Genomic DNA, 27,605 nt, shown 5'->3' with positions numbered 1-27,605 from the left:
CTTCAAAAAAATAAAATAAAATAAATATTATTAAAGTGTAACGACCAGTATGACCAGACCAGACATAGTGGTTACTATCAGGCCTGCCCTCTGCCTCATCATCCTTGCTTCCTGCTGGCCCTGTCTGGAAGAAGACATGTGAAGGGTGACCAGTGCTCCCCATTGCATTTTGCCTTTCCTCCAGGACCCCATGCCCATCTGGGCTCTTATCTTTCAGCTAGATGGAACCTGGGGTAACTTACTGCCCACATAGCAGAGTAGAATCTCTCAGTCATGACTGATGGAGAGAGAGAAGTAATAGGCCAGATCCTGGATCAAAACCTTTTAGTGTTCCCCAGCCTGGCCCTCGGGATCCCCAGGTAAAACTTTGGCTTCTAAGATTCCTACGTGTATTCACTGGCACAAAAACACCCGCACTGAGGGAGAGCCAGGCACCGGACTGCACACGCCAGACTTATTTGCATTTTCAAAAAGAGAATTCAAGGGTCAGTATTTTACCAGAAAGAAATAAAGCCCTGCGTCAGTCCCACAAGGGGCATCACAGTACCCTTTAAGTCATGCGCTGGCCACTCCATCTACTCGTAAGTTTGGTCCAATAGTATTGAAATCTCTCAATTGAACTCAAAAAAGTAGAAGATTAGGAAATGAAAATAAGAAGAGGATCCCATGAGGAAAAAAAGAGCTGAAATATATTAGAAGAGTAAATATTTTGAATGGCTTGAATGTGTAGAGAAAAAAGTCAACAGTGAATCAGTGATATGAGAGCACTGAACTATTCTAGAAAATGCAGACAGTCCTGCATTTCATAAATTACATGGAGGTTACATGTAATGTCTTATATGCATCAAATTGCATAACAAAAGACATTTATATCAGTTTCTTAAGTAAAATCGTAGAAATGTGCTCGTGTTATTGGGAGGTTAATGGTATATCAGGAACTCCAGGTAAAAAGATTTTGCCATATTTTGCCAGATGAAAAAACTCTGGAGACTGGTTGCATAACAATGTGAATAAACTTTACACTATTGAACCATACACTTAAAAATTGTTAAGATGATAAGTTTTAGGTTATGTGTTTTTTATCACTATTAGAAAGAAAACAAAAGAGATCCTGTTATAAAGTTACAGTTCTCCTGAAATCCAGTTAAACCATGCTATTTAGGTGAGATCAAATCATTATATTTCTGTTCAAATAAAGGCAAATATTTTTATTCAGTTTGTAGGGAGAGGATAGTGTGCATGCATCCAGAGTTTCTCCCTACATAAGCAAAATTCTGCTCTCTTCTGTTTTTAATGCTTTTGTAGGTATCTTATGAACAGTTTTTAAAGCAGTGTATAAAAGATCATGTTTAATTCACTTTATTGAATTTCAAGAACAGTTCAACAAATTAAGTCCCTTTGACATCTCTGATGACAAATTGCAAGGGGCAAAAATTAATCAAGAACTTGATATGCCTTATTGAAATAAAAATAAAGTCTTCAAACAATGCTTTCCACACCTTTAAGCATAACATTTAATTGGTAGGGCCAGACAGCCAAGCTTAACATCAGCAAAGGGAATTACAGATGGTTTGTTTAATAGAAACTTGACTGGTGCAAGCAGCTTCTTAGCCATGCATCTCGGGCCTAGACTCATCATGCTTTCTGGATCCCTTTCTAGCCTCCACCCATTCCCATCTGGACACTCCTCACTCCGTAGCTTACGAGATTATTCCTGACAGGCACACAGAGCTCTGTCATGGCCTGCCCTCACCTCTGGAGCTCTGCACCCCACACCCCACACCACACACACCCAGTCTGTTCTCATCTCTGCCTTGCTTCGTGGTTCCCCTCATCCCTGCCACGCTGGCCTTGCCACTTGCCTTATAACCCAGACACCACCATCCCCATGCCTGCTGGGTAAAACGAGGAGAGGCGAGCTGTCATTAAAGACAACTGGGTTCCAATACATATCTTCCTCTTCACTTACAGGATCGCGCCAATCCCTCCACCTTAATTTCCTCGTTTGTAAAATTTAAACACTGGAACCATATTGTCTCTAAAGTTACTTCTTTATATTCTTACCTCCTATAAGTGAATCTACTCCTCCCTTTCGAGATTCCCTGGCCTGTGGTTCTCAAACCTGATTATACATGGAAATGACCTGAGGATTATATGATGGAATTAATCAGCATTTCCAAACTATGTCCACAGAACAGTAGTACCTAACAAGATGTGAGTAGGTATACTGCAAAAGAGGGGTATTTAGACAATAAGTTTGAAAGACACCATTAAACTAAATTGAATAACTGTCTTCACTGTAGGACTTCTCAGAGCGTTTAATAAGATCATTTGTGTTATGAATGTCCAAACTTATTTTGACCCTGGAACCCTTCCTTAGCCTATCCCAACCCCCTGCCCTTCCAAATACCTATTAATGTACTGACACCTGGAAAGACATGAGTATTCTACCAAATACTGTTTGGGAAACATAGTCAAGCAGTGGAAAGAGCAGATTCCTGAGCTCTGAGGTGCAGCCTCTTTCCTGGCCTGCTGAGAGACTGCTTCAAAGCCAACAAGCTTGACATGCTGTGAACATCTTCAAGCCTTCCTTGTTCCCTGTGCGCCCTGCTCAGATCCCATAGGCACTACTTGTGGCTGGAATCATCTTGCCCATAAGCTAGGCAGACCAGACGCTCCTCCCCCCAAGCCTGAGGGGATCTGAATTCATGGATTTCTTTTAACGGTTTCACTTAACAGAGTTTTGCAGTGACAGTGACATATCATCTACTGGAGAATATGCACAGCTATTCTTTTAAGTTACCGTGTGAGCCACGTAGGCCTAATTAATTAATGTGAAAATGCTTGTCCCTCACTACTCTCATTTAGTTATTAAGGCATTCGCTCTAAGGCAAATTAGGGATGAGTCTTAAGAGAGATGAGTTGGGAGGGCCAAAAACATTTGAAATTTGAGTCCCAAATGCAAAAAAGAAAAAGGTTGACCTCATTTCTATGAAAATTTCTTGTACTACATTCTAGATCAACACCCTTGGCACTGTAGCCTTTGCTAAACTACAGCGTCCAACTACTGGACGCAGGCGGTGCTTGGCCCGCACTAACCCCCTCCAATCAGCTGTGAGGTTTCCGTGACATGTATGTTGTTCATAGAGTAGAAAGATCTACGTATCTGCCATTAGCTAGCATTTCATACTTCCTGGATGTCTTCCACATCCAGTTGCCCATTTTCCCTTGGTTTTTTCATTTTAATGAGAAGAATAGTTATGATAAAGTTAGTCTAGGATTTAAAGCGTGAAAGCAAGCATCCCCTTCTACCTGTGATATTAAAGCCCTTGTTAGACGCCTTTCGGAGCTCGGCTGGCATGTCTTCTCCACACAGCTCTGTTCTGATGGCTACTCCTCACACGGAACTTACGAGGCCAGGAGGCAGCTGAAGAGTTAGTGCTAAGAAATCAACCCAAAAGTCTCAGGCTAAGCGGTGTTTTAAATGTAAGGCCCCAAGAAACTTTAGCCATCTGAATACAATATTTATTTGAGCCAACCCCTTTGAGCATGCAAACAACAATCATTTGTGAAAAAGAAATTACTCTTGATGGTGATACAGTGAGGACTACATAGCAGAACAGAGGGGGGAAAAAACTCCTAGAAAAAAATAGAATAAAAGTTGTTTCAAATACATATCCAGGCTCATAAGAAAATAGAGGACATTTCCAGGGCCAAAATAAAGAAGGATCTGGAAACAAGATGGTTGACTGACCCTAAAGCAGTGGCAGTCCGAGGAGCAGGAGATTTTCTGATCTCAATAACCTAGACCTTTGTTTTAATAGCCTTATATAGGCCCATAAAATTGTGGGAGTTGGAATGGAGTCTTCTGCCTAAAGCTGGGAACTTGCATAAAAGGATGGGCTGTGGGTTTGGTGTGTGCGCGTGTGTGTCCCTAAGAATTCAAAACTATAAACTCTCAGTTTTAGAATTCAAATATATCTTACTTGTGGTTCTGTAAATTGCACACAAAAAAAGTGGTCAGTTTGGAAGTACTTAGGAATCTGCAGAAGGAAACAAATCCTCTCTGGCAGGTGGAGTCCTCAACCCAATCCTCACAGGATTCCCTCAGGTAAATGCAAAGTACCCATGAGCTCACAATCCAAAATTACCAAAAACTGAAGGAATATTATTACTTAGATTCCTTAAGGTTTTCCAATACATACGGAAAGCACGGAGACCAGATGTGAGATAAGGAAATCAGGCTGGGTCAGGAGTTCCTGTGTTCTCTTCAAAGTTAGCAATGGCTGTTAAGTTAGCAAGTACATCAAAAGTTCTTCAAAAAAAAAAAAAAGTTCTCCAAATACTATCATTTCTCCTATAACATGTGTTCTTAAAAATATCACTGCATTATGGAATTTTGGCCCCACAAAAATAAGAGGACTAATGGGAGACATGAGTTCAAAGCAGAACGTTCAAAACTGTGCAGTCTAATAAAACATACCACTTTTAAAAATTAATAATGAACTCAATAAAAATTCCACCATTTTAAGCATCGTAAATCCCTAATTTAAATTATGTTACAGTAAATATACCACTTTGCCTTGATTTGTAAAAATAGACACATGAAGTTTCCTGGTGCATGTGAATATGATGTAGCACTGTGGCTTCGAGTGATGGAGACAGGACGGAAGGAAGGACATTCTTAGGACAAAGTGTCACGACACCAGAGGTAGATGGCTGTGACTCACTGTCTTGTTATTCCTTCTGCACCAGCTTAAAATAGGAATCCAGCTTCTGTTGTTTTGCCAGGTTCTTCTTTTCATAACAAAAAAGACTATTTGTGTGGCTCTAAGTAAGACCGAATGCCATGAAAGTACTACTCTGCTGCTCGGGGCATTAAAGCCTTTTCTTCAATCCATGGAGCATGCCTCTAATCCTCTTCAAAGCCAATGATGGCCCCCCGTTCAGTTTCATTCTCTTTTCTTTTGGTTCTTCGGTGTGGCCTCTGATGAAGCTCAGTGTGGGCACCTTTACTCCCATGGGTCTCCCGATGCCTCATCTTCTCTCATCTCCTCACAACTTCTCCTCCACACGTGTAAGGCTCTCCTCCTTCACTCAATGCCTGTACTCTTATGACCAGGACACACACTCGTGTTGAGGATGCCCTAGTAAATGCTTTCGTGAGGAAAAGTACAGAGGCTCAGGAGCATGATATACACTGGCATTGAACGAGGGTGAACGGAAGTGAGAAAACGGATGTGGTGTGTGAGGGTTTGTGTTTCCTTCCCAGGTCACTGATGGCAGCTGGGCAGCATCTTCACATTCACCCGATGCTACTCAACGACACGAAATATAATCCCCTCACACTTTAAAAAGTTTAATGTTATGTTGTGTGATTTTTACCACACAAAAAATTAATATATATAATATGTATATATATATTACCTTCTTTATATTACCTTTATATTACCTACCCTCCTTTACCTCATGAACAATCAAATTTTGAGGTAACATGATCTCATAGTGTACTGATTTTATGCCCAGTTTACCTACCACATATGAACAAATTCACATATTACACGCCTGTATTGTAACAAAAGGGACTGTACATGTCACTTTCAAATTTTCGGGAAGTCTTATTAGAAATTTAGTTTGGGACACAATGCTTGGAAAGTGGATTCTTGAACTACACACATGTGAATTTATGTGGAAGCTGGGGTTAGGGAATAGAATGGGGTATAGATGTGTCCAATGAAGTACTGTAATTAATATAAATCCAACCTATGACCCTAATAAGAGCCTCATGATGCATCTAAGTGTCACAACCGACTCTCAGCAGTTGGCACTATTAGCGTATTAACTACTAGAGAAGCATCTATGTGGACGATTGAGAGACAGGAGACCAGTCCTGAGTCTTGTATTACCGGAGTGCTTATTGGAGAGGCAAGGAAGTTTAGAATAATGAGGAATGCTTCCTTTACATTTTCCACCATAAGAATGCACCCCCATTCCTCCCAGAAATAGTGACTGAGCAACAAGCACCGGGCTACATGTCAGGAGATAAAAGCTGGCCAAGTATGCCCATGTCTTCTAGGGGCTGAGGTCTGGTACAGAAGAAAGATGTAAACACAGTTCATTGCGTTAACTGACGATGGTGCAGACCGTGAAGGCTAAGATCTGTGTCCCTAGCTCCCAGAGAACTATGTGGCTGGGATTGCTTCAGGGCTGGGTCCAAGAGGCCAGCTCTGCATACAGATGAGCACAAACGCTCACTAGAGAAAGCCAGAGAGTGTCTCTGAGCAGAGCTGGGAGTCTCCTCCAGAAACAGTTCCGTGTCTTCCCCAACACGCTGACATATGGGCTATGGAGATCCCATAGCTCCTGATAATAAAGCAGGGGACACCATAATTTTTAGACTGAGACATTTTCGAAGCCAGTGTTTCTAATCAGCCATAAGCAACTCTCAACAGGAGTGTCTGACCTGATGCAACAACATGGCCCCCACATATCTAGTTGCGGATAGCATTGTTAGAAATAAGCTAATTCATAATTCTCAAAGTGTGGTCCATGGACCAGGAGCAGAAGCAACATTTGCGAATTCGTTAGAAATGCAAAGACCCAGGGGCGCCTGGGTGGCTCAGTTGGTTTAGCGTCTGCCAAGTCGCTAGGGTTCTGGGATCGAGCCCCACATCAGGCTCCCTGCTCAGGGGCATGCCTTCTTCTCCCTCTCCCCTTGCTCATGCACTCTCTCTCTCTCTCTGTGTGTCTCTCAAATAAATAAAATCTTTAAGAAAAAGAAATAGAAAGACCCCCCCCCCTCCCTAGACCTACTAATGAGAAACTGCCGAGTGCAGCCCAGAAATCTGTGTTTTAAGAAGCCCTCCAGGTAACTCTGATACTCCATGAAGTTTAAAACTCATTCAAATTAGAGGACATGTGCTGACTTTTGTTAACAGACTAGTATTTTTAAACAGTTCTCTTGAACTTTGCCTGGACAACACAACTGGTTCTGGGTCAAGGAAGGGTCTCCTCCGCAACAAGAAAACCGCACCTTCAGTGTAGAGGGGTTGCAGGAGATGCTTCTCATCCAGCTCATGCACAAAGGATCCTGAGTCACTAAATACAATTTATGGAGAAAGGGAACCCAAAAGAAGTCCCCTGTTTTGTCCCACTTCTCATGCCCTAAGATGAGCATCTGTCTAAAATGAGCTTGTACAGCTTAGCCTACAGCCAACTGCTGTCACAGAGAGCAGAGACAGGAAAGGTAAGGAGGAGAAATGTGCAGTTGTGGTGGTGGGGACATAGCAGGTGACCATGTGGGAATAGCCAGGCCTGGCCTCCTCCTGCTCCTCATGAGCATGTTGACCTGACTCACAGCTTGAAATGGAACATCTAGGGGCGCCTGGGTGGCTCAGTCAGTTAAGCATCTGCCTTCAGCTCAGGTCATGATCCCAGAGTCCTGGGATGGAGCCCCGCATCGGGCTCCCTGCTCAGTGGGGAATCTGCTTCTCCCTTTCCCTCTGCCTCTCCCCCTGCTTGTGTTCACTCTCACTCTCTCTCAAATCTTTAAAAATAAAAAATAGGGGGTGCCTGGGTGGCTCAGTTGGGTAAGTGTCTGCCTTCAGCTCAGGTCATGATCCCAGAGTCCTGGGATGGAGTCCCGCATCGGGCTCCCTGCTCAGTGGGGAATCTGCTTCTCCCTTTCCCTCTGCCTCTCCCCCTGCTTGTGTTCACTCTCACTCTCTCTCAAATCTTTAAAAATAAAAAATAGGAGGTGCCTGGGTGGCTCAGTTGGGTAAGTGTCTGCCTTCAGCTCAGGTCATGATCTCAGGGTCCTGGGATCGAGCCCCATGTCTGTCCAGCTCCCTGCTCATCTGGGAGTCGGCTTCTCCCTCTCCCTTGGCCCCTCCTTGCTTGTGCTTTCTCTCTCTCTCTCTATCTCTATCTCTATCTCAAATAAATAAATAAAATCTTTAAAAAAAATAAAAATAAAAACAAAAAATAAATAAATGGAGCATCTAGTGAGCCAGTGTGGCTATCATCTGGGAAAAGGAAGAGGTGCCTTGTCAAAAATGGGGTAGAATGCATTCTGCATTCCATTGCACAAGACAGTAGCAGCAAAGTTAACAAGGCAAACAGAGTGCCAAAGATCAAAACATACAAATTAGGAGCAAAACTTGAATACTTCTGGAGGAAAAAAAAATAAGCAAAATAAACTCAGCAGGTGCTTTATTTTACCTTAACATTCTATAAAATTCATTTTAAAAGAGAGCATTACAGAGACCTAAACAGGTGAACTTGACTCATAAAGCCAGAGTACAGTTCCCAGGTATCAACGAGGACCTGGGTATATATGATCTTCCGACCGTGTTCGTGCCGTGTCAGCTCTGTCTCCACGTCTTCACCATTACCATTTCCAGTAGTCGGACTAAGGGGTGTACACAAAACTGTACTTTGTTTTGACTCACTGAGAAGTTGCCAGTAAGATTTCAGTTCAATAAGATTCTACCTGATCTTTTCTTTCCTTTATCCATACAACAGTCTCTGTCAAATCTGGCCCTATCTCATGTCTACCTAAACAAACATGGCTGAAACTGATGAGCGGGGAGAGGGGTCCTTGCTCCCAATTCACAGCAGAGACAGTCTCAAGAAGTTCTCAGATAGCAAAGAAACACGAATAGAATTCAAAAGTCCACATTCTCTCTCATTTTTCTTATCCCCTCTACCTCACCAGTCCAACCATCAATGCAGAAGGATCTCTAGGGCTGTTCTCCCAAGGAAGCAAATGGTCACCTTCTGCCTGTTCACAATATCCAAGCTAAAGATGCTAGTAAGTGGAGAAGTGGTGCTGGCCTCTGGAGGAGAAATATGAAAAATGGCCCCAGATTTGTCCCCACTACTGCCATTCAGTGCCACCATGTTATCCTATTAATATGTTTATTGAGCATTCTCCTTTGAAACATTTTACTAAGGAACTCTTCAACCTTACCATCTTCTATTTGTCCCTCCTAACGGGGAAAGATCTGACGAGCCCACTCACAACCAAGAGGAATCTCCCAGAACCTTCTCAGAAGGGAAGTGGGCCAAATCAAGCCTATGCTTGGCAGTGCTCAGCTGATTCCAGCTTACATTCTAGTTAGAAATAAACGCTTTCTAGTCATACTAGTTGGAAGCAAAGAACTGTTGAGTTCATCTGTTAATTATAATTAAAAGTGCTACAAGAGACCCTGGGTTCTGTGAGATCCCACAAAGGGGAACTTGCCTGTGCTGTGAGGTCAGGGGTGACTTCGAGGGCAGGTGTATTTACTGATCTGAGTCCATGAGTCCATGAGTCAGTGTTAACCTGGTTATGTGCAGGCACGGGGACAAAGCAGGGTGGGATAGAAAGTATTTAGGCTACAAGTGAGAACAAGCAGGGTACATGGAATGAGCAGGAAGGTGACCAAGGGTACATGGAATGAGCAGGAAGGTGACCAATATGTGATGTGCCCCCACCTTTCCACCTCACCACTCTTCACTTTCTCAAGTGCAGAAAGTGAAGAGGGGTGAGGTGGAAAGGTGGGGGCACATCACATATTGTGGAGGTGGGGCAGTTGGCCTTTTATCCTGTGGGTCCTGGGCCCCTCTGTGCAGCCAGGCTGCAGTGGACCGCAGGCTCGAGAGCAATGCGGTGTGTTGCCCAACTGCTCTCCTAGGCATGGGCTCGGGCCCTCTGAGGGTTGGGGTGGAGAGGGCCGACGTGTCCCTGTGCTCAGAGCATTTCTTTGGGTGGCTTGTATGCTGGTCTTGGCACAGGGGTTTGGCTCACTCACAGACAGCCTGTCTAGCTTCATGACTTGGAATAGTTAGGTAATGACTTCAACGTCGCCTGTCTGGATCATTCTTTGAAACGCTCTCCTGCTGTGCCAGGGGAGGCCTGATGGTGGCAGAGCTTGAAGCAATAGGAAGACTTCCTCTTCATTCCTGCTCCGTACTGCCAGGCACCCAGCCAATAAGGCCAGATTAGCGGTGCCTCATCCTATTTACCTGAGCATGGTGGCATTTTTCCAGAAGCTCAGGTGCCCATTTACAGTGTGTCAGCATGGAACCTGGATTACAAATTAGTCCACCTTTGATTAATACTTGATACATTGTGTATTCTGACATTGTCTTGTGGGTTCCCCTTGGGACATTGCTGGATGTAGAATTCAGTAAATACTCAGGAAGTGACTCTGAATGGCAACCACAGTTGGGTTGGTCTGAGTCATAGGCCACTTGGTGCTGCACTCCCTGGTTCATGTCACATGCCTACACACGTGTGGTAAGACACCTTACTGCTAACCACCCTGATGTCCCTTGGCCACTCTCAAGCCCCCTGACCACTGTCTGAGCACCAGTCTCCTGCCTTACCCATCTTATGGAAACCACCATACATAGTCATTAGTAGATCAGTATATGCAGGGGGTAAGTGAAACCTTCGTTAAAGGGGTAATAAAGGCAAGAGATAGAGAAAGGAGAAAAGAAAGGCAAAGGAGAATAATAATAATAATAGCATGTACCATTTATTGAACACCCACTCTATACCAGATGTTTTACAAACATTATTGCTCATCATGACTCTACAAGGTTACGTTACTCCCATTTAACAGATTAGAACAGTAGAGCCCAGGGAGGTTCAAGGACTTGTCAGATCTTCACACTCAGAAAAAGGCAGGTCAGGGGTTCCCATTGGACAATGATGCTGTGCTTCCATGCGGTGAGGGAGGAAGCTGGCAGCGCAGTGAAGACAAGAGCCCAGCTGCTCTGCACGGAACCTCTATATCCCCAGCGTCCTTGCCGTGCACACTGCCCACAGCACTTCTGTCAACATCTGTCTGTGTTTCCCCGATATCCTGCTCTCCCTCTCACTCCCCTCCCAACCCAGCCCTAAGAGAAAAGACCCATGCCAGATTGCTGTTCCCAGCTCCTCACCTCTCCCTCCAGTTTCTGGCCATTTCCTGTTTTAAAATCATCCCCGCCTCTGGGACGATGGGAAGTCAGCATTGGACAGTAATGGCCCTCCCCAGAGATTTCCTTAAGGAATTCAGAGCCAGTGTTGAGTGGGTGAGCAAAATCATGGCTTCATGCTTTCCAAAGACCTTCAGCAGGCTTTCCACAGTGGCCAGGAAGTGGGTGCAGATGAAATGACAGCTTGAAAGCCCTGGAGGCCTTAACCTTGGCCTCTTAGTTAATTGAATACCATCCTTTTAGATGGCTGGAGTCTCCGTTCCCTGGCTGGTGTTAATACAACCTCAAGTCAGTAGCCAATCTCAATATACAGAGATGATATTACAGATAATAGTAGTGCGGGTGACAGCAGTGGGGATCAGAGCACCGATGAGGTCCCCAAATCATCCAATCAAAGGAGACATGTGCTCAGGAGGGAAAGGTGAGGAAGACCTTGATGCCTAGAGGCTGCCAGGTCAGCAGCCAGACGAGCTCTCCAACTAAAAGAGTAAGGATCTGGCTGGTCCTGTGGGAGGGCCTGAGCACCCATGCTAAAAGTGGCCCAGGCCAGCCCTGGCACTAGGACATCAAGAGATATAGAATGACCTTTGTATTTACCAGAATTCTCTAAGGAAAAGACAGCATGTAGGGGACCCAAAATTCTAAGCTTGGAGTGAGAGGAGGGAGCCTCCAAGGGACTTGGTGGAGTCACAGTAGATAATGGCCAAGCTGCTTTATAAAAGACTCTAAATCTAATTAACTGCAAGGTTACATGGTTTCCTTTTACGCATGAGGCGTGCAAACTGGGGACAAGCAGGAGGAGAAGGTGCTCACTGTCACCCAACTGTCCTCCTCCCATGCGTCAATCATCCTCTCATTGGTTAGAAGGAGTTCCGGATTGTTCTCTCCTCCCGGAGTGTCCACATGTCTCTCTTCTTCAGTCCTGATGATGGGGAAGTTGCAGAATCCAATCTTACAATATTGTAATGTAAATCTTTGTGCCCCTTAAAAGTCAGGGCCCTAAAAGAAATCCTTGGTTACCCCTCTTTTGCTGCCCTCTGTCAGGAATTGGTCTGCCTGACCATCACACCCTCCCTCCTTGGGTAGGTACCATTTGGGACCAGTGGCAGTTAACAAGACTGCCAACAGCTTCAGTGTGGCGCACACCTGACTCATCTCTGCAGCACCATCTTCTCTTGCATGGTGCACAGTTCTTTGTCACATGTGCAGATGTTTGCATGGGTAGATAAACGATTTGATGCATGAATAACTGGATGAACATATGAGCAAATAAATTTGCAAGACAGCTACCTGGGTAATGAGAAATGAGAGATGAAACTGTCCCTTGTGGAACATTTTTTTTCTCTATATAAAACAGACACAATTGAAGACGCAACCCTCAGTCTGCATCAGGCTCTAACTAACTGAGCTATTCTGCCCAGAAAGACACATCATGGCATTGACTCAGCCTTTCTTGCGTGGGCCCATCACGGTGGTAATTATGGCCATACTACCCTTCTGGAGAACAGGCCTCTTGGAAAGCAGGTGGCCAGAGATTTCCACTGACTTGTTCTTTTTTTTTTTTTTCTTTTCAGATTATCAAGGAGGTTCCTCCACCGCCTGCGGAGGAGAGTGAGGTAAGTGACCAGAGCGGGTTGCAGCCAGATGGAGAGGGTGGTAAGGTGGAGCAGAGAGCTGGCTGGGCTGGCCCAGGACTCAGGCCCTTGCAAAGCAGAGCTAAGTCAGGCCCAGGCTCCCACTGCATCGGAGGGAGCAGGGAGGGAAGTCTTAGGTCCTTTCTGAATCAAGGATGAACAGGAACTGAACGGAACTGTGGCAGCCACAGACAGAATGGTTTGGGAGGGTTTCTACCTGCAAAGATAAAATCTGAAACACAAACATAGATATTGTTATCCATACAGTTTTCTCCTCTAACACAGACACTTTAGGTTTTTCTTTTCCCTGCAGAGGTATGCTTCATGTATGTAGATCAGGGCAAATTTGATACATTCTCCAAACAGTGATTCTATGAACAGCCTGATGCTGAGGTACTCCATTTTTCTTTCATTGAAAACAATGTTTAAAGATTTAAAGATTTGCCAGGCAGTAATAAAAATATATTGGGGGATGGGGAGTGGATATGCTAATATCCTGAACTTGTTCTCAAATCCTCATCATTAAAAGGAAGAGAAAACATCTTAGACTCCACCATAAATTGGCCAGTAGGCAGTTCTGGTGCAAGCATGGCCTGGGGTACAATCTGGTGGAGGCATTAAAGGCTAACGGTGAGAAGGAGCATCCCTGGGCAGGAGCGCCTGGCCAGGAGTTGTCCTCATCCTCTGATCACTCCCAAAGCAACAGGCCCCTGGATGCATCACTCACCAATTTAGAAGCCAGGGTGCAGGTCTGAAAACTTAATGAGATCAAAAGATATAGGGGCGAGGATTCAAGTTCATTGCCCTCAACCCCTAAAGTCTATTGTGTGCAAACTGAGCACAACCCCCTCACCCTTCCTCTTCCCAATGCCTTTGTCAAGTTTCCTGCATATGGAGAGAAGAATGATTGAATTTAACATTCCATGGGTCTGTTATATCCTGAACCATATGCTCGTAAGCCAAGGGATTTAATAGCTGCAATCAATTAAAGCACATATCATTGGAATGCAAATTTTCTGCCCAGAAATCAAGGGAGGAAATTACATTGCTTTGCAAAGAGGAGGGAGGAAGAAAAACCCTCTTTACATCCACAAAAGCCTTTTCTTAATCCTTGAAGAGAAAGCACCGTGCTGAGTTCCATGGGCTCCAGTCTGGCTGTGTTTCCCTTGTGTGCAGCTCTCTCATACTCCCAAAGGAAAATAGGGCAAGAAGCTGTCGCTTGATGAAGTTGCTCTGTTTGCCCTGAGGTCAAGAATGTTCCCTCCCTTCATTATGTTCAGTTAAAGGAGGTGTTGCCCTTTCTTCTGGTGCTGACTCTGCGTTTGCCTTTGGAAGGTGACCTGGCAGCCGTTGTGGTCAAAATACAGCAGGGGACTTAGGTACCAGACTGTGAGGTGTGATTTACCCAACACCACCTAGTTTCATCCAATATTTCCAGAGAAGTCATACTTCCACCTGAAGAAGGCAGGCCTGGTTTCTGAAACAGAAGGACAGCCTTGGGATACTTGGGATCTAAAGGGCTGTGTTAGACCTGAAGGGGTTTCCAGGCTGGCTGGGGTAGGCTGCAGGCTGCACTGATCACTTCGCGTGTGTGTTGGCCCTGATAATTCCTTTGCCTTGTGGTTAAGCAGCCCAAATCTCCTTTCTAATGTTTCAGCAGAAAAAAAAATAAAAAAATCCCACAGGAACAGGTAACATAATTTAGCTCTACAAAGGATCTTACACAGTGCCCTGAAAAGCATAGTCTGAATCTAGACTTCTAGAACCTTCTCCACTCCAGCTTTCTGCATTCAAATCCCACCAGTCCTTCGGGCACAGCTCACGTGCTACTATCTCCACAAAACACACTGGAATTCCTCCCATTGGGACTGATTTCTCATTTCTCCCTTTTCCGCATTCCAGGGTATTTTACTGACCTTTTCTTCTGCATCAAAATTTAAGATCGTTAGGTCTTATAGGTCTATAGGTCAGGATCTATAGCTCACTAATCTTGGACTTATCCCCAAAGAGCTTAACACAGTGTCTAACATTCAATTAACGGCTCTATGAAGTCAAACGCTCTGCCATATATGTGAACAAGTTCAACATTAATTATCCAAACTTTAACCAGTTCTACACGCACCATATCCTAAGGGAGACATATCTACTATTTAAATAGCTAAACTTAGAATAAACACAACTTTATAACAAGCTCTTGGTGGTCCTCTTTAATAGGGAATATCGAAATGCATAATATAAAAAAGCATGACTTTCTGAGATTCCATGCAACCAACAGTGATCCTCCTGTATAAAGAGAAGACAAAGAAAAATGACTTGAAATTTCAAGACCTCAGTGAAAGCAAGAAAGTTCAATTTTAACAACTAAGAGGGGTATTTCCTGAGTTGAGAGTCTTCTCTAACTGGCAGCAGAGTCAGGATTTCTCACAGTCTCTAGATACTCCAAATTATTGGCAGTTTAAGGGGGAATCCAATAATGTGGTTTTCATCTGATGGTTTAGTTCTACATCACCTTCCGTCGATTTTGTGACTATGTTTCTTTGGGAGGAAGAGGGATGCATACCGAGGGCATTGACATGGGTGGGCATACAATTAACAATAAGCACCTGGCTTTGAATAATGAACTTATATCCAGGTTCATTATCATGCTCACTCATCCTAATATTTCTCTATGGCAAGAACTTTTTAGATGGGAAAACCGAGCTATGGGAAAATCACATAACTTGTTTAGGACCAGACAAGTTGAACTGCTTCACAGCTACGTCTCCAAGGACAGCCAGAGTCGCCCCCTACTCTGGAGGGGTGAAGAGCCAAGCGACTGCCAGGCATCTTCTTTCCAGTGGACATCAAATACACACTCTCATGCGCGCTCGCACGCACACACACACACATGCTCCAAGCATTAGTCCTAGAACAGGCCCAGAATTCAGTACTCTCTATTTCAATAGATTAAAAAAGGAACGTCACTACTAGAAAAGGAAATACACTATTCCTCATTGAAGAATACAGGACAATCATGGTGCTGTCCTTAATCATTGTGTGTGCATGTGAACAGATATGATACGGGGTCATGACATGTGAAATGCAACTCAGAATGGGGATATCTTCGGTCAGCTGGGATTTTTGGTATTTACAAAGAGAAGTGTTGTTGGATTTTTCTGACTTGCCAATTCACTCCTAGGAATTCATCTCCAAGACTGACCTTGAGGTGACCTCTCTGGCTTATCCCCAAAGACCTCAGATGAGACAGTACAGCCAGTTCTGCTCTGGGTTCTGCCCTCCAGAGCCTTGTGGTCCTGGGAGTTTCAATGGCCTCCATCCTTTACTTATGTCGTCACCCTCACAAAACATACTCTTCTATAAATGTAGACAATCTTGGTGGCAGATTTATTCTTTTCACTCTATTTTTCTCAAAATATAACACTGTGCTGGCAAGCCGTGAGGGCTCAGCTCCAGTTGCTTGAGTGAGTAAATGAAAGAATAGACAAATAAAGGGCCCTGTTTGTGGCTAGATAGGGCTTCTCCTCAGGGTTGAAGATGGGTTACCCTTCAACGAATGTTAATGGAACTGTTTCCTTGGGCTCCACTCTGCTTCAGTTACGTTCTCCTTTGCGTAAATAGTTGCAACTGGTGCCCGCAGTGCAGTGAATTGGGGGTGGCGGCCTAATTTGGCCCAAGATAGAGTCTTGAATTCTGTGGGGGAATCGGAGAGTTCTTCATAGAATAGCTTACATTCCAGCGATATTCTAAAAGAAGCGTAGAAGCAGCTGAGGAAGGACGTTCTGAGCACACGGAGCCATGAGTGGTGAAGCATGGAGTTGTACAAAAGCCTGGCATGATTAGAAAGATGGCGAAATTCAGTGTCTGAGGGCGGAACAGGACAAACCCAGATATGGGCGAACCGAACGTGCGTGTCAGGCTCGGTGTTCTGGAGCTCTCTCTTCCCGGAGCAGGGCTGCCTGGGGACCCGCCGCTCAGAAGGAGCGTCTACTGTCTGAGTAATGTGCTGTCACTTGTTTTACCCACGCATCAGCCAACTAGATGTCTGGGACCACCACATCCTTTAGGATTTAAACATAACTTCCCCTGATGGGAAACCAGCATCCCTCCCTAATCTCTGCGGTTTCTCCAGACACCACTGACTCCTCCTTCTTGCTTCGGCCGTATCTCATCTTCTTCATCTGCCAAGCACCACCTTGCAAACCTCATTCCGACACTTCCCCCCGCCTCCCCGCCCCCGCACCACCAAGGCACCACGGGCACAAGACCATCTGCAAAGAGGTTTGAAAAGGTTTAAAAGTACAGGGGTGAGTCCCAGCACAAGCCACCATCCTTGTCATTCCTGCTCCTGGGAGGTGCCTGAGGTCCTCTTCACAGGTGGGCCCTGGGCAGCCTACTGGCTGCTCACCTCCACTCTCTCGCACCCGTCCTTTTCTGACTGCCCACAAACCCTCCATCCCTACTACTTTGCTCACACGGAGCAATTTGGCTTATCCCGTCTGTCTTTTAATAATCGCAGAGGATCTGTCCTGGCAGTTCTTCCTCGCCAACCCCCTACATCCTTGAAGGGCAGTGTGATGGGGGCTCCCCAAGAGAGACTTTCTACTTAATTCAATGTAGAGATATTTTCTTCAGGTGCTGCCGATGTTCTTAGTGGCATTGCTGGGGACTGTGATTTTACTCCATCAGTTTGGGGCCAAATGAAAAGACACATCAAAGATTCCCTTCTCTTCTGAAGATTGCAAAACCCTCCCATCTCTAGAATGTGTAAACAGAGCCATGGTAACTGCAGGGAAATTCTGACTCTTTCGCCGTCGTCGGTCAAACCCTGGGCCTTTGTGTTGTCTTTGCTGTTGTTGTTTAAGTTTGGCAGGCAAGCTCGGGTCAGGGGATTACACGGCAGGCTTGGTGGAGCAGATCGAAGTCTTGGCATTTCCTGTTGTGGGAAGGCCAGCCCCTGCTGCACATCTCAGCAGAGTGGAGACCAGGGCCTGCAGCAAGTCCGCGGCGGGAGGGACCACATGAGGAAGGGCAGCCCCGGGGGCACATAAGGGGGGAGATCCCTGGACAAGGCATCAGGGAACAGGACCAGAGCTTCAACTCCCCTGGTCCCTTCATTTCTCCGGATCTGACTGTGCAATGAAAAGGCTCCAGTAAATGGTCTCCAGTGTTTGTACTCCTGTTCTTTAAAAAAAAAAAAAAAAAAAAATTAGGAGACTCCTAAGACCATTTCCATTCTCAGTTGAATAAATCGGCTTTAGTCTTGGAGTTTCCTATGTTCTTGGTGCTGCTATATTCAGTTTGGGGTGATATAATTTCATTTCTCTCCTTTGGAAAACTGCACGAGACCAGCTGTGAAGCCATATTTCATATATGACACACAGACACCCACCTCTAGGGATAGTTTAACCGTATGTGTAAGATATCTAAGGCTCTTGGTTTAACAGCCTAAGCCTTCTGAAATTCTCTCATAAGGTAAAGTAGTGTGAACTGATATTTGGGGCTCTTTGGTTTTATTATTTTATCATGTCTTACAGTCCTAAAGCCTCCAAATGTGCAGGTACAAGGGGGAAGTAGAAAAGTAGCATTTATTTGATACCATCAAATGACTGGAAAAGCAAAACCCAAAGGACAAAACCCAGAACTTTGCCGACACTGAGAAACAAACGAGAGTGAGGTTCCCTGGGCTCGAATGCAGCCCTGCCACCCACGAACCGGGTGACCTGAGTCGCCGAATCGCTCTCTTCCTCCTCCGTGAAACAAACACTATAGCACCACCTACCGAGCTGCCCACTGTGAGATGAAAAGGTTATTGCAGGTAAAGCACTTGGAAGAGTGACTGGCACGTGCATGGCAAAGGCTTCATAAATTCAGCTGTGGTTATCGCGAACTCGGTACCTGCTTATTGACCACCTCCTGTGCACCAGGCTCCGTACAAGACCTAGAATACAAGGGCAACAGAATCCACCCTGCATTCAGGGCTCACAGACCCATGGTGAAGAAGGACAGATCTGTTTTAAAGACAGAGAGACCAACCCAAGTATCAGCTGCCAAGATGTTGCAAATCCCCTGGTCTGCTGTGATCATGTCCTTTAAGATATATAAAAAATTTTCAAATTTTTTAAAACGAAGTCTGCCCATCCCAAGCACAGTAAGTCACCCAGAGAGTCTTAATGCATTAATGTGTTACTGCTTTGCTTTGTCATCTCTGGATCTCTGTCCTGCTGATGATTTGTCTTCGCTCATCCCTTGCCTCCTGCATGGGATGCCCCTTTCCACCTAGGATACAACTCGGAGTCCTTGACTCTCCGATATCACCAACATAAGCTGTGGGAAGCAGGCTTGTTCTGAACAATTTCAGCCTCTTTGGCTTATTCTTCTGCTTTGCAGAGACTCCTTTTTCAGCTTCCTTTCTCCGCCCGGGAAGGAAATCATGCCACTAGCCTGTAACCCATCCGTGCGTGACTGTAGATGATGATATTTTTCTCCCCTCAACAGGAATAATTACAGTGCCGAGATAAGGAACAGTGTTGCTAATTATCCTTCCCTTTTTCATCCATCAAGTTACAAGTTCCTCTTGTTTTCTCCCTTCATCTTAAAAAATATAATAAGCACTCACTTCCGGTCACTGAGCTAAGTTGCAGACACTGAGTTAACTGGTTTATTTGAATCATTTCATCTCACTTGTTTGTAAATTCAAAAGACAATTCTTAGGTACCTCCCACATGCTAGGTGCCATTCGAAAAGCTGAAAATGCAATGGTAAACATGACAAATAAACAGAAGCTTCCATGGAACCCTTACATTCCAGCCTGGAGAGACCAACAGTAAATAAATATCAAGCCATGTTAGGATCCATTATGTAAAATGAAACCGATTGATGGGATGAAGAGACTGGGCCTACTTTAGAGAGATGTCCAGGGAAGGCCTCTCCGGGAGTCACAGGCAGGAGGCAGCCAGGAGAAGAGCAGGGGGGAAGCATCCCTGGGCAAGGGGACAGCTTGTGCACAGGCCTCAAGACAGGAATGTGCTCAGTCTCTGAGGGACAGGGAGAGGGCAAGCAGGCTGGAGCGCAGGGAGGCAGGGCGTGGTAAGGAAGAAGGCTGGAGAGGTGAGTTAAGGCCAGAGTTTGCAGGGCAGAGCTGGGGTTGGGATTCTCCTCTGCTGCTCTGCGGAGAACAGACTGTAGGCGAGGAGCGCGACAGGGAAGCGGGCTAGGTGCCTACTGCAGTATCCTGGAGAAAGTGTAGGGGACTTGGGACCAGTGCGGTGGGGTGGGGATGGAGGTGGAGGTGGAGAAGTCACAGATTTGAGGTCTTTTAGAAGTAAGGTCAACAGAATTTGCTGGCAAACTGAGATGAGTTGGGAGAGGGACGGTGGGGGAGAGAGAGGATTCAAGAGTGGCTCCAGGCAGTGGGGAAGACTAGAGGAGGTGCATGTTTAAGGTGAGGATGTGGGGAGACTTCTTTTTGATGGTAGTCTTGAGATGGCTATTAGTCCCCTGAGAGGAGACCAAATGTCAAGTCAACGTTTGGGTTCAGAGGAGTCAGGGATGAAGATATAAACACACGAGTCATCAGCACGTAGATGGGATTCGATGAAATACCCTATGAAGGAGCAGAGACGCACAAGGGAACGGGTCCCAGGATCGTGCCAGCACCCAACCAGCTCGTTCTGCTTTTACCCCCACTTTACAGGTAAGGAAGATAAGCTCAGATGGGTTAAGTGACTTGCCCCAAGGAAGGCCCCAGGGTTCAACCCAGGCAGTTGACTCTCATCCACTTTGCCAAGGTGGACACATGTACATAGAGCAGTTGTGCTTTGTTTCCTTCATGTATGACAATCTTTCTGCAGGAAGAAGATGATGATGGTCTGCCCAAGAAAAAGTGGCCTACAGTAGATGCCTCTTACTATGGTGGGCGAGGCGTTGGAGGCATTAAAAGGATGGAGGTAAGAACACAGCTTCATGTACTCACATCTATGTGCCAACTACTCTGTGCTGGAAAACCAGATAAAACTGGTGAAAACTCATACTTGAGGTCTGATGGAGATGTGGACGGAGAGATGGCAGGTATACCCCTTTAATGGTGCACCCTCATATCTTGCCCACCATTGAGTCAAAACAGTTTGCTCATCTGCTCAAACCCCTCGTTGGTTTCCTCTCTCACTGGAATAAAATTCAAAGTTCTTACGTGGGCCTGCGGGGCCTTTGCACATGCTGTCCCCACAGCCTGGACAGTTCCTCCCCTAAACATCCATCTGCCCAGCTTGCTCTCTCTGCCCCTTCAACCCTTCCTCTTTCCTTTTTCCACACCCTCCTCTTCCCTGGCCCTCAAAACCCAAAGGAATTGGGGACGGGGTAGCACTTGCATTGCACGTCACCCATGTATGTACGAAGCCTATTCTCCAGGGACGTTATACTTTATTTTGTCATTTTATTTTATCATATGTTATTTATTTTAGGTTCGTTGGGGAGAAAAGGGTTCCACAGAAGAAGGTGCTAAGTTGGAAAAGGCAAAGAATGCCAGAGTCAAGATGCCGGAGCAGGAATACGAATTCCCCGAGCCTCGAAATCTCAACAACAACATGCGGCGGCCCTCTTCCCCTCGGAAGTGGTACTCCCCGATCAAGGTGTGTCTCTCTCTACTCAGAAATCCATCATAATCCTGCTAAGACACTTACATAGGAAGAATCGGACTCTTGACATGATAAAATATCCAACCAAATTCCAGATTATCACAAAGGAACACATTTCTAAAATCATGGACCTAAAAGTACAGGCACTTACTTGCTCTATTTCAACAGTATCAAAGTTGAGACTAGGCTTTCTAAAATCACCGTGGCAAACTAGTGGGATGCAAGTGGACTAGGAGTCAAGAGCCTGGGGTAGTAACCCCCGAAGATGACTGTAAATTTCTATAATAGCTCACGACTTCATTGGCAGGCAGTCCCACTATCTCACAAAAATGGCAGCATTCTCCTTGAAGCCTTATCTCTCTTCCTCTTGCCATAACACAAGCCCATTCCTCTTTATCCAACTCTCCTGCCAGCCTTTCAGGGGTTGGCCATGCAGCTAGGACTCACTCTTCCTGGCTGTGAGCAAAACCCCTTTTTTTCCTCCACTGTCTTTCTTCCCCTCCACAGCTCCAGAACATAAACCTCTTTGGCTTCTTAGGAAGTGTAAGCCATAGAAGGTAGTTAATGCTTCCTGAAGGCTTCTCTTCTCTTCCTCTTGTTCTTCCACTACCTCTATACTCCAAACAGAAACTGGCCCAATTCCAAGGCCGCAAGTGAAAGACCCCGGGTTAAGAGCCAGGTCTCATCACATATCTGCATGCATGCACCCACACAGCCTTACCCCTCTTCCAATGAAAGCGAAAATAATACTCATCATTCACTAAGTTATTTGCTCATCTTAGAGCAGCCCTTGTCCTATGAAATCAATAGAAATAACCATTTTGAACAATGGAGTGAAATGTCGTTTCTCTTCTCAGCCAAGCTAGCTCATGTTCACACTAACGGCACTATATTTTCATTTTGGTTTACTGTGCTTAAAGCAAGGAGATTCTTTTTCAAGATAAGTACCCCCCCCCCCCGGCCCGCCCCCTCGGGGCAATAGCTTGAACTCTGGAAAGATGTGGGCGAAACGTAGCTTGCTTGCCTAACAGCTGTTTGCTTCTAATTATTTTCTCACGCAGAACATGCAGTGGCGTGCATGCATGTGCAGACAGGAAGGAGCCAAGCAGAGTCTCCGAGATGAACAAGAAAGGGAATTTTCTATTATGTCGTTTTTAGGAATCTGTACCTTGTGATTAACACGACATACTTGGTTATAGCCAGGTTTTCATTTCTGTAATCTTGGATTTGGAAAGAACGCTAATTCGGTTTGAAGAACCCAATTTCTGCTCGAGAGCATGTTATTCCTCTGCTAACTGGTGGTTTAGGACTGAGATTTATGAAATAAATAGGGATAGAGAACGACTAGATTTAGAAATATAAAAACATTCCCAACACCCACTTGGAATTAGTTCAGCTCAACAAGCCGTGCTGGGTACTGCCAGATACCAAGCATACAGAGGTTCTCAAGCCTGGGTGAGTAGCAGAGTTAGCCTGAGAGCTTCAAAACTACAGATTCCCAGGCGTAACGACTTAGCATCTCACGAAAGGCTTTCAAAGGCACACGGGCCATCACCACTTGCTCACTTTTTCTCATCCAGTGAAACTCCTTCCCCCTCCCCCCACGCCTCCTTTTTAACATCCAAACTCCCTAAGCCATACCCCTCTGTTGCCCCCAATTACTCTTCCCTCCACAGCCCCTGCTCTTGGGCCTCCTCCTTAGTCATTGTGTTCACCTGCTGGTTCTCATAGTATGGTCCCTAGACCAGCAGCAGCAACATCCCCCAGGAACTTACTGGAAATGCACATTCTCAGGCCCAACCCAGATCTACTAAATCAATGACTTTGGGGGTGGGGCCCAGCAATCTGGGATTGAACAAGCCCCGTTAAGAAATTGTCACCGAAGGTTCCAGCTGGTCTTCCGTAGGAGGCTCCCTGAGGGCAGGAACCTTGGCACTTGGCTAAGAGACATGACCACACCTCAGCGATTTGCCAGAAGTCTCAGCCTCCAGTCTGCCTCCTGCTGGTGGGGCAGCTCAAGCGAACGCCTGCTCAGCTCACTGTATACAATAGCCCGCCGGTGTGATTGCTCAGGCTTGAGTCTTCTCCCCACCAGATTGGACCCCTGGAGGCACCAGTTATGCTTACCTCACATTTAGCCTCTGCTAGGCAGCGCAGTGCCTGGCCCAGCGTAGGGACTCCAGCGTCTCTTGTTAAAGAGCTGACACATAGGATTAATTATTAATGCTGCTGGTTAGACTAGCTCCTGCGACACACACAGATCACTTTGGCACCGTCAGTCCGAAGAAGGTGACATTCTTCTTGCCATCTCCTTGAGGAGAGGAGAGAAAAAGAAGTCATCTTATGTGTTTCCGGGCCAGGTGGTCGAGGGAAGGGCAGGAACAAGGAGGTTTCAGAATAGAAGCCCAGAAAGGAATTCAAAAGTAAAATTGTCTATCTCTCCAGAAGAAGGGCAGACTTGCTACCAGAACTTCCGCGTTCATACTGTTGAACCAGTTTCATGCTCCGTGATGAGCCCCATCTTAGCCACAGCACCTGTAGACATCACTGGGCCTTGGAAAAACATTTACCCTCACGTAGGACCATAAACTCTGCTTCCCTTTCCTGAGCCCTCTCGCTGGATTTGTCATGGTCTTGGTGGGAAACAGAAGCACACTCAAGAGGGTTGAACTTCTGGCGAGGGCAGAGTTAAGGGAACTCACAGAGATGGCCAGGCGTACAGGGCCTAGCAACAGTGGGAGCAGGTGCACCCCTGGGCCTAAAGGACAAGGAGGAGAGATGGTGTCATTGGAGCCGGTGGCCAGAAGGGGCCATCCACTGGGAGCTGTGGCCATAGAGAGGGAATCAGCAATCTAAATCTGCCCTACCACCTGTTTTTATATGGCCCACAAACTAAGAGTGGTTTTCCTTATTTTTAAATGGTTATGTAAGTTCTTATATAATATCCTAGAGTTTGTCTCTTGAGCTAGAAAGCCTAGGATATTTACTCTTTGGCCCTTTATGGAAAGTGTTTGCAGATCCCTATCCTATAAGAACACAGCCACTGAAGAAGGCAGGGGGTCAGGGAGGAGATGGAATGAATGCCCCCACCTCTCCCTCGTCTTGCCCTCATCTCCTCTGGTACCACCTACCAGCCAAACTGAAGGAAACCAGATGATGTTACCTGTAGAGGTCAGGCTTCTAGGGCATAGAGCTGGGAATGCAGAGAAAGGCAGAGAGAGGATGGGGGGCAGGCAGCTCAAGGAGAGTGACCAGTCTACTCTCTGCCCCCCACTATAAATAGGGACAATACTCCCACCTAGTGCAAAACTTTTAAGAGACACTGGGAAGACTCTTAGTTCCCCCAATGAAAGTAGTCAGAATCATACACATCTTTAAATGTATTGCATTTGACTCACTCTTTTCATCATCTTATGAAATAGATATGAGGAGCAGAGAAGCAGGTGAGTGCTTTTGCTACGCAAACCCAGTGGGGACTCAGCAAGAGAAGAAGTCCACAATGGGCTTCTCTCCACCATTCCCCAGTCCAATTTAGGGCACTGACCACAGCAGCCACACTTCACCCTTTCCTCATTCCAGGTTCATGACCAGGGAATTTTCCGATATTTGGCCTTAATTTGCCTGTGCTCAGCTTTCACCCCCTGGATTGACAGCACCCCATGCTTCTCATTAAATTGGGACTGACTATTTCAGACAAGTTAAGTAATGCCCAGATAGATGGCCTCCAGATAGATTAAAACCAGGACAGTTTTCAGGTTTGCTGGAAGGCTTGCAGCCTTTAGAGAAACCATTTTCTCCCTTTCCAGTAGCTCCTCCACATGACTGGAAATGACAGAAATGATAGCCAAAGGACAAAAGCCAGACCCTGGATGGCCAGGCAGACCGGCTGTTCCTTGCAAGAGAGCCAGACCGTGAAGGGGCAGAGTCAGCCCGTACTACTCGCAGGGACTGGGAGGGGGTGGTCTTCTGTTCTGTTCATTTTCTGTCAGGTCAGCCTTCATCCCTGGCTTAAAGCACCTTGACCTTGTAATCAAGCAGCATTTAGTCATGAGACTGTACTAGATGGAGCTGTATGTAGCCCAGGAAGACACACCGAAGCTTAAGTGTTGTCAGATGGGCTGCTGATGTTGAACAGACTTTTTTTGTCCCTCTCTGGCTACTTTTTATAATAGCTCCACACTTTTTTTTTTTTTAATTGATGGCACTAGTTTATTTCCCTCTTACAAGTCCAACTGCAACCAAATGAGGTGAACATAACCTCAAGATTTTATTGTCTTCATAATATTAACAAAATATGAAGTTTAGAACTGGATCACTTGGCCCTTTCTCTTCTTATCTCCTCCCAGTTCAAACTGCTTGCATCTCTTAATAGCCAGCATTCTCTTAGATCTGCAATTGGGCTCAACACATTCAAGCCTCAGCACAATCTTCTTTGTAGTTTTAGCCTTTTTCCAGAAAATTGGCTTAGTCTGCCCACCATAGCCACTCTGCTTCCTGTCATAATGCAGCTTTCCCTGGGCATAAAGAGAATCTTTGCCCTCCTTGTACTGTGTCACTTTGTGGGGCTTGCCACACTTCTTGCAGAAAGTCCGGCGGGTTTAGGAACATTCACCATGTTTGCGAGAGCGCTATTGGCACGGAAAGAAAGAGGCCGGGCTCCAAGCTTTTTTTAAACAATGACCAAAACTCAAAAACAGCAAAGCAAAAAGTATCCTTTGTGAGTGTTTGCAAGTGTGCATGTGTGTGTGTGTGAGAAAGAGAGTGTTTCCAACATTATTCATTCATTTATTTCATTTGAGGAGAAGCATGGGTCACAATATTTACCATACATTCTTTTTTTTTTTTTTTTTAAGATTTTATTTATTTATTTGACAGAGAGATAGACAGAAGAGCACAAGCAGAGGGAGTGGCAGAGGGAGAGGGAGAAGCAGGCTCTGCACTGAGCAGGGAACCCGATGCGGGACTCGATCCCAGGACCCTGAGATCATGACCTGAGCCGAAGGCAGACGCTTAACCATCTGAGCCACCCAGGCGCCCTATTTACCATATATTCTAAGGTGTAAGAATTCCAGTGTTAGTCTATAACAGCCCTATCGTTGGACTACCCTCAAAATTCTCAACCTCTGACTAACTTCCAAGCGCTAAGGCAGACAAACCAGAAGAGAAGACACAGCTGTTGCTTGGCCAAAATTTTAAAAAGGAGAGAAAAGGAAGCTCAGCCACAAACCCCAGGCACCGGGATGCTCTGAATGACGGTCGCATAAACATTCCCGGCCCTGTCTTGTTGTTTAGGAAGAAACAAAAACTAGAGTTGACATAGAGCTCCCAGTTTGCATGCCTTTGTGGATTCGAAGGTTGTCTGAGCCTGAGGTATAGTTTGGGAGGCTGGAATTGGTAAATTTCTCATTTTACAGTCAAGATGTGTCAACTTCCTATGAAAGAAAGCTATACTTAAATGTCAGCTCATATATTCTGACAGAGGGTCCTGAGGGTAATGGGAAGATCTCTGTTTCAGCTTCCCAGCAGCAGTTGGGTGTTTATTCCGGGGAGGGACCAGTGTCTTGAAATGCATCCTATGGACAGGCCTGTGTATGATGGACACCCAAATCCGAGATAAACAGTGGAGTCAACTCAAAGGCCCCTTCCTCCCCAGACTTTGGGTAAAGCCCAGGGACTGGCTGGAAAAAATCCCCTGAGGCCTTTCACGCCCCAAAGGGATATTATTAATAACCTCATTAGCTGTAGTCTTGAAACGACAGGCTTCTGCCCGCATTCAGAAAAATAAAAGCTCCAACAGGCTTTGTTACGCACTTCTCCTTGACCTCGGAGAGTAGTTTTTTTATCCTCTTCTTGGTTATAAACACACTTATTCTAAAACTTACTCCAGCTCTTGCATAAAAGCTACCTGCTGTAGGAGCAGAACAAGGTGTTGGAAGTGTCAATTACCCAGATTGTTTCCTACGCCCCAGAGGTGGGACTTTGGGCTCATCTGTGGGACCACCAGAACTCAGAACCCGGGGAGTATGACTAGGACTAACTAACTAGTCTCACCTTGGCCAGAGGAGCCCAAGGACAGCAATTCACCCAGATGAAGCCCTCCCCTGGGTGAGACACATACCGTAAGTCGGGCCCAATTCCAAAGACTTTCCATGCACTCGCTCCTTTATTTCTCACATCAACCCTCAGAAGTAGAAATTCCTACTACCCCCATTTACAGAGGGAAAAACTAAGGCACAGAGAGGTTAGATAACTTGCCTAAATTCATACTGCTAGTAAGATGTTTCTTGGTTTATTTTATTAACGGCAAAGCATCCATTCGAGCTAGCAATGAAACCCGCTATTAATCAAACAGGAGAGAGGACTGAGAGCC

General features: G+C 45.6%; 2 protein-coding genes and 1 pseudogene across 12 annotated transcripts in view; 1 reads left to right on the top strand and 2 right to left on the bottom strand.

Annotated features, from left to right (window-relative positions):
- Positions 1-27,605, bottom strand: part of LOC118533304 (uncharacterized) — a 187,285-nt gene that overhangs the window by 60,329 nt on the left and 99,351 nt on the right. For 2 of the 11 annotated variants that reach the window (XR_013441751.1, XM_078056457.1), the window contains 4 exons: positions 23,363-23,546; positions 18,382-18,540; positions 15,802-17,783; positions 10,502-12,834 (listed from right to left, as the gene is read on the bottom strand). The exons of 1 other annotated variant lie outside the window; for it this stretch is intronic. Coding sequence is in view for 1 of the 10 variants with exons in the window: in XM_078056457.1 (XP_077912583.1) it covers positions 23,497-23,546 (50 nt within the window). In the remaining 9 variants the exon portion in view is untranslated. Of the gene's footprint in view, positions 1-10,501; positions 12,835-14,794; positions 14,886-15,801; positions 17,784-17,816; positions 18,541-23,362; positions 23,547-27,605 lie in introns of those variants that run through there. 8 more of the 11 variants (XR_013441755.1, XR_013441759.1, XR_013441753.1 and 5 more) reach the window with 7 other exon arrangements.
- Positions 1-27,605, top strand: part of ANTXR1 (ANTXR cell adhesion molecule 1) — a 223,709-nt gene that overhangs the window by 141,386 nt on the left and 54,718 nt on the right. The window contains exons 14-16 of the mRNA XM_078056455.1: positions 12,543-12,584; positions 20,453-20,548; positions 21,062-21,229. Coding sequence (XP_077912581.1) covers positions 12,543-12,584; positions 20,453-20,548; positions 21,062-21,229 — 306 coding nt within the window. The remainder of the gene's footprint in view (positions 1-12,542; positions 12,585-20,452; positions 20,549-21,061; positions 21,230-27,605) is intronic.
- Positions 25,479-25,850, bottom strand: LOC118534257 (large ribosomal subunit protein eL42-like; annotated as a pseudogene).

Source organism: Halichoerus grypus, chromosome 10 (assembly GCF_964656455.1).
Source record: "Halichoerus grypus chromosome 10, mHalGry1.hap1.1, whole genome shotgun sequence".
In the NCBI taxonomy this organism is placed as follows: Eukaryota; Metazoa; Chordata; class Mammalia; order Carnivora; family Phocidae; genus Halichoerus; species Halichoerus grypus.
The sequence above is the reverse complement of the archived record's forward strand: the minus strand, read 5'-3'. Positions and strand labels throughout refer to the sequence as shown.